Source organism: Camelina sativa, chromosome 11, assembly GCF_000633955.1.
Source record: "Camelina sativa cultivar DH55 chromosome 11, Cs, whole genome shotgun sequence".
In the NCBI taxonomy this organism is placed as follows: Eukaryota; Viridiplantae; Streptophyta; class Magnoliopsida; order Brassicales; family Brassicaceae; genus Camelina; species Camelina sativa.
The window spans coordinates 41,607,679-41,614,404 of record NC_025695.1 but is presented as its reverse complement, the minus strand read 5'-3'; the positions used below and the strand labels follow the sequence as shown (position 1 = coordinate 41,614,404).

Genomic DNA, 6,726 nt, shown 5'->3' with positions numbered 1-6,726 from the left:
GCCAAAGATATCTCCATTGGGTAGACAAAACACTGGTTCTAACAGCATCCTTGGTAGGAAGATGATAAAGTATTTCACATATCAAATGTTCCGGTAATTGGCTTATCCTATCTGCTTCCCCATGTGACACTTTGTCACATATTTTGGTTTTCTTTTTTCGACCCATTATTTTTGTTTCTCAGCACACACCTATAATCTGCATCATCAAATTTAACAAAAGAAGAAGAAAAAAACTGAAAGTTACATAAACAACCAACTAGTTTTGAATACTAATCTAGAATTGTAGATGCAAACCCTAGTCAAAATTTCTCAAATGAACTAGAAATCAAGGAAAAGAAGTATAAAAAGAAGAAGATGAACACACCGGAATGGAGTTTAATTACCACCGCAGATCGAACTATTCGCCTTCCTTGACGTTGACGGTCTCATGTGGAGAATGATTTCTTGCCCTAGACCACACTCATGTGAAATACCACTCATGTGAATTAATAAGACCTTCTGAGGTTTTAAGGTAGAGTTTTAAGATAAAGAAGCAAAAAAAAAAAAAATCAGAAAATGGAAAAAAATCAAGATGCCTCTTTGTACGCATCCAGAATTCTAGGTTAGTAGACTCAATAAACAATAAAATAATTGTTATAAATATCATTAAAATATATTTTTGTTCCAAAAATATCATAATTTAGTTTTTTTCTCCAAAAATATCACAAAAATATATTTTTTTCCAAAAATACCACATAACTAAACTAAAGTTATAATACTAAAAACTAATTCTTAAATTCTAAATACTAAACTCTACCCTTAAAAATTATATCCTAAAACTAAATGTATAAATAATTTTAGTGGTATTTAAAGGAATTTTTCATATAACCATAAAAGGGCTGTGACGTATCAGCAAATGGTTTTAATTTAGAATTTCTTTTTTTTTGGTAGATGCTTCCTCTTCCTCTCCCGATAGACTCTCTCTCTCAATCGGGAGGAGATGGAAATCAAAGGAGATTCGAATCTCCATCGGAGAAGATTGAATCGGCGGCTTCTTGTGTTGATTTCTTGACGAATCCTGGCCACGGCATCTTGGTTTTTGAGAAGCTGATGAAATTAGAGCCTCATGAAATTGAATGGAAGCATTTAGAAGCGCTTTGTTACGAGACAATGGCACAACTGATCACGTTTGATCAGAGCTTTGCACGTAAAGTGTTTCTCACCTTCTAAAGATTATAGTCTTTTTAGTGAAACTGTGAATTAAGTGGATGTTTAGGAGAAATCGTGTTTTCTTTTTTCTTGGTTGGTAATAGAATAGTGCCTTGATTTCAATATTGCAGTATCTATTTTAAATGGATTGCTCCTCCAGAAGGATTCACGTTTGGTCTTGTCTTATTTCTTGCAATGGTAATGCATAAAGACTCATGACTCCTCTGTCTTTGGTATCTCATGGAAGCTATGGAGGTTGCTCGACAAGGAAACCGAGTAACTGAGGAGAGAAACATACAAGTCTTGAATTGGTCAAATGCATATTGTCAAGGTAAAACCCAATCATCTGCAAAACCAATCCTGTATTTCCTTCTTGTGTGTTTTGATCCTTTTGAACTATGTTTGCAATTATGTATAGATATACTGGATTGTTCTATGTACTTATGGACATTGGTTTAAAACTTCAGGGTCAATTTGAAGAAGGTCTAAAGGTATTTCAACAGATGGTCAATGATAACCCCCGAGATTTTCGACCTTACCTTTGCCAGGTAAGTTTATTCATGAAAAGAATGTTCTTTGATTCACTAAAGTCATCTCTCAGTTTTAAGGTAACACATAGAGAATTTTTGGCGTATCTTTTGCTGTTCAGCTTTGAAGAAATTGCAAGCGTTTGTTTTAGGGCTTAGTTACTCAATCCCCACTGGAACACCCTTTAAGTATTGTGCTTATGCTTAATATTCTGGTGAAATTATATCAATTTGGCTATATGTTTGTTGAACCTGTCGAGTATGGGCTATACCATTTCGCCATTGTAAACCTTAGAAATAGCGATTACTATTGGGTTTAGATAAAGGTAGTAGTGTTAGCGAACTCCTTTTGGTTTAAACTCTTCGATGTCTGATCCAGAAGTGAGTCTAATTTTGCTTAAAGTTTCAGATTTCTGTTAACACAATGTAATTTGGTGGAAAGTGACTAACTTTTGTTTTTCTGGTTGTATCATGTTAGTGAGTCTAATGATGCATTACGACACCTTCATGTTTTGTCCCTCCATGCTTGCTGCTTCAGCTGTTTACACAGCAAGGTGCTCACTGAAAAAGTCCCCAGCTTGGACTGATACATTGCAGTTCCACACAGGGTACATAGAATCTGATATTATGTAAGAAGAGAAAAGACTTTGAAATATCATCTTCTGTTTTGTTTTGTCTCTTAACTGTAGAAACTTATGTTTGTTCTTTGTTCTATAGGGACTGCTCAAAGCTTCTTGCTTTTCTTCACTCGAGATGCGGTGAGAGCAGGCTACGTGCAGTGTACAAGAAGTACTGAAAGGCCGAGAACGGAGGTGTAGCTTTGGTTTCAGCAGCCAAGTCTCTCTTGAGCGCTGCTTCTGATTTGAAGAAGCCTTGCTTCTGATTTAAAAAAGCCTGCTTGTGATTTAAAAATTTGATGTAGTTAATATTTTAAATAGTTAATATGTGAAGAAGCCTGCTTCTTCTATTGGGTTTAGACAGCTTCTTCTTATTGGGTTTAGACAAAGGTACTAGTGTTAGCGACTGTGGTTCCAACAGTGGTTCCAAAAGCCATTCCTCATGTGAACCCACTAAAAAATGTTTTGTTTTCAAATTTAAGAACCTCAGTTATATACTACAAATGGAGGGGATAATTTTAACTAAGATTCTAGAAGTTCTTATTTTATAAAAATACATAATATATTGTTAAAAAAATTAAGAGTCTAAAAATTATATACTACCATTGGACTTGCCCTAATGGCTTTTTTGTAACCTTATATAATAAGATTTTGAATAATTTTTTATATTTTAAATATTTGATATGTTCTATTAGTTTTAAATCATCTCATCACGTAATGCTGCATTACTTGCGCTGTTACCAACAGTTAACATGAGATGAACCTGTCACCAAAATGCAGAAATGAATCAAACATAACCAATGACAAACCAACATGTCGGGGATGCGCAGGTCCGACCAAATTCCTGCATCATCGTATCCTTTTCTTACCAATCAACATCATGAAGTGCAAAGGAACATAAGGAATGATATAGAATGACTAAAAACCTCATCAAATAAATTAGAAACAGAAAGCAAGAAAGTAATAAACTTCAATGCATAAACAATAACAATAACACAATTTCTTGCAGAAGTAGCTTCAAACAAGTTTATCCATATCTTCCTCCAAAGAAACACACATACAAATCTTCACTAATCTCCACCAGTCACAGTATGACGACTTGACATGTGCTAGAGCGTCTTGGGATTTTGAGGAGTTCCTTCAATACGTCATCTTTTCTTCGACAATAATATAAACGTAGAGTGAGTTTCTTGAGATTTGCTGAATTCTCTAGGAAGTACTTTACCAGCTTCATTTCTGCAGCATCTCCAGAGAATGTGCAACTGAATTCAACAAACTCGAGCGACGATAGCAAACACCCGGGAACAGATAGAAAACTTATTTGATTTCTCTCCTCAGAATGCATCTGGTGGTCAAAGTCATCCAATGACTGAGGAAAAAAGAGAGGATTTAATCGCAGTGAGAAGATACACATAATCTTCATAAAGATTCAAGAAAAAGGAAAAAAAAAACTCATTGGGTTGAGCAGACATTACCAAAATCAGGGATTTCAAGTTTGGGCAGCTCTCAAGAAAGGTTGGTAACCATTTCACAATGGATACACATAGACTAACAATATACAGACGGGACATGTAACCAAACTGAGGTAGAGGTTCTAATTTCGAGGAATGGTAGATAAGCTGTAACCAAATAGAAAATATTGTGGGTTAGAAATTTCCACTGGTGAAAAATATAATATTAGGGCATCTCCAACACATATGTACCTTGAAAGCTTTCGTAGATATCGTCATATCCACCATGACCCATGAGATCCCAGCCGGAAAACTTATTTGATTTATCTCCTCATATTGCAGATATCCAAGTATATCATCTAAGTCCTGAGGAAAAAAGAGAGGAAGAGGATTAAAACATGATGAAAAAAAATACTTGAAGTCTTTATAGAAATAAGAAAAAAAAAAAAAAAACTCATTAATCATCACCAAGATGAGGGATTTTAGATTCGGACATCTCTCAATAAAAGTTTGCAACCCTTTCAAATCGGATACATCGAGTTTAACATGTAGGTGGGACATATAATTAAACTGAGGCAGCGGTTCTACTTTGGAATAGTGATGAATGATCTGAAATCAGACAAGGTTAGTTACTTTTCATTATAGAAAAATGTGTGTGTCCAATACAAACAAATATTTATACCTTGAAAGTGTATACACATATCGTCATATCCATGACCGTCAAGATCCCGGACGTAAACTTACGGATGCTACTGATCCTTGATGAGACGCTTGCTTCGTCAAAATCCCCCAACCCAAAGTGAAGAGATATATCTAACTTGGCATTGGACTGCACATTGTTTACTATAACGCTTTCTGAATCGCGATCCTCGATTCTCAAACAGCATAGTAGAGGAGCATCAACTACAACTCCAGGAGAAGAGTCAAACGGGAAAGAAAAACTACGGTGTAAACGGAGCCTCTTCAGTGAGCGGGAGTGCACCCGATAGACTTTTCCATCAGTCCATAGTACGTCAACCTTTAAATCTTCAAGGACAGGGGAGGATGAGACAAGTCTCTCAAAAGTAGCCTCATTGGGATACACAATATCTTTTAAATAAAAGATCTTTAGACAAGGCAAGGAAACAAACTCGGCATTAACCAAGGTCAGCTGATAGAGTTTTAGAGATACAAGTGTCTCACTAATATAAATGCTTGAGGGCATCTCATGAAAAGAATCGCCTCGACTACGGCGAATATAGAGACATTGTATCTTACGCTTAACCAAGGCCTGTATCCATGATGTGAGATAAGATGCATCGTTTTCATCAATAGTTAACTTTAGCTTGTTTATGCATGAAGCCCTGTCGGAATCGAAAAACCTATAACCAAAACTCTTAAAGGCATAGGAATTTGGGAGGTGCCACCATGCCAATTCCAAACTAGGAACAAAAAGCCAGAGACTTGTCCATCTGGTTGACAAAACGCTTGTCTTAACACTCTCTTTTGGAGGAAGATGAGATAGATTCTGACATATCAACGGATCAGGTAATTGGCTTATCCTATCTTCCTTCAATCTCTCACTACTCAACCCTTTGGAACGAGCTTGTTTCGCTTCCCCTCTTCCAACCATTTGTATAAATACTTCAGTAGCTTCCAAAAATAAGATATGACGGCGTAAGTATTGAGAACACATAGCTTCTTTCCTAATCAACCTAAATCATTTCTAAAACCAAGAAAGAAAACCTAAGTGATTGCATATCAAACACTAGAGACCAGAATAGTAGTCTCATTCTAGCTCTGTTCACGAAATCAGGAAGACAAATGAAGAACCAAAATTCGATTAACAAGAGAGACGAACCTAAAACGCGACCGACCGAGAGAGAGACGAATCCGTACGGTTTGAAATTACAGGGTCACCTCTGTTTGCACTTGCGACGAGGGTGGTGTGTGAAGAACTGAAGATGGTGTCGGAAAACGGCCAAAATCAACCCAGACTATATGCGAAATGCTTTTTTATACCTCAACTATGATACCATGCATTTATCAATAAAACAGTGCTACCTATAGTCGAACCTGCGCAAGCTTAGTCAATAAAATCAGCTCCTTAACCACTCAGACACATTGATTTCTTGTGTTCAAACGAACAAACATTTAATATATTGACATTCATATCTCTTTTTCTTCTTCCAAAAGCGTACATAGGCATCGGGGCCTCACTTCTCCGATCTGAGGCACGACGATCTTCTCTCTTCTCCGTCGGAGTCATCCGTCTCTTATGTTAGGGGTGGATTTCCTTCCCTACACAAGGCCCAGTCCAGGAAGAATCTCCCAAGACCCAAGTAATCACCTAAAAGGAGAGAGGGGTACTTTGGTCCTTTTAAGTGACGAACCGACACGACTTTCTATAAATACGAACGTACGACATCTAAGAAGGGGATCCAGGAAAAAGAGGAGTAAAACGCTACAAAAGCTACGAGCGATTAATTAAGCTATGAGTGATTAGTTAATTATCTCGTCCAGAATACGAGTCGATGAGCCCTCAGCTCGTCTTCCCTCTTTCCTTTTACTCGTCTTATTGTCTACCGTTGTAGTCCGAATCATTGTGCCCCGGCACCGAGTTATTAAAGAGAGATTCGACATCCTTTTTACCGAGCTATAAATCTTTAATTGTGACGGATATCAACATCAACATCTTCTCCTTCTCTATAGGGTTTTAGCTGTACGAATATTTGTGCTTTGAAGATTGAAATCAAAAGCAGTTTCCTTTGATTAGTCTTAGCTTCCTTTGATTCAATTACATATCGGTGCTTCTAGTAAGAAGACATTTAAATTGCCTTCACTGAGAACTTATTGTTGAAATTTGAAACAACTTATTTATCATGATAATCCAAAAACTTATTTGTTCATACAATCGCAATAAATTGATATACTGGCGAACTTTCGCAGGTTCGATTCTTGCTA

At 36.7% G+C, this 6,726-nt stretch overlaps 1 protein-coding gene and 1 long non-coding RNA gene across 3 annotated transcripts; one reads left to right on the top strand and one right to left on the bottom strand.

Annotated features, from left to right (window-relative positions):
- LOC104725882 lies at window positions 939–2,835 on the top strand. 2 transcript variants are annotated; one of them, XR_757977.2, is made up of 5 exons: window positions 939–1,186; window positions 1,400–1,519; window positions 1,656–1,736; window positions 2,194–2,344; window positions 2,433–2,835. It is a non-coding gene; the product is annotated as an uncharacterized LOC104725882 (long non-coding RNA). The 2 variants fall into 2 exon arrangements; XR_757976.2 differs by having other exon boundaries at window positions 1,320–1,519.
- Window positions 3,030–5,395, bottom strand: LOC104728855 (putative F-box/FBD/LRR-repeat protein At2g05300). The gene is made up of 6 exons (XM_019232099.1): window positions 4,466–5,395; window positions 4,252–4,392; window positions 4,036–4,149; window positions 3,808–3,951; window positions 3,558–3,701; window positions 3,030–3,095 (listed from the first exon to the last, which is right to left on the bottom strand). The coding sequence occupies exons 1-6, from the start codon at window positions 5,393–5,395 to the stop codon at window positions 3,030–3,032; spliced, it is 1,539 nt and encodes a 512-aa protein (XP_019087644.1).

Bases quoted from the DNA above. Each gene is read 5' to 3' on its own strand.
- LOC104728855 (XM_019232099.1), bottom strand. From the start codon at position 5,395: ATGGTTGGAAGAGGGGAAGCGAAACAAGCTCGTTCCAAAGGGTTGAGT. The intron at 4,150-4,251 runs GTGATGATTAAT...TTTTTTCCTCAG, and splicing joins ATCTAAAATCCCTCATCTTG to GACTTAGATGATATACTTGG. The intron at 3,702-3,807 runs GTAATGTCTGCT...TTTTTTCCTCAG, and splicing joins ACTTGAAATCCCTGATTTTG to TCATTGGATGACTTTGACCA.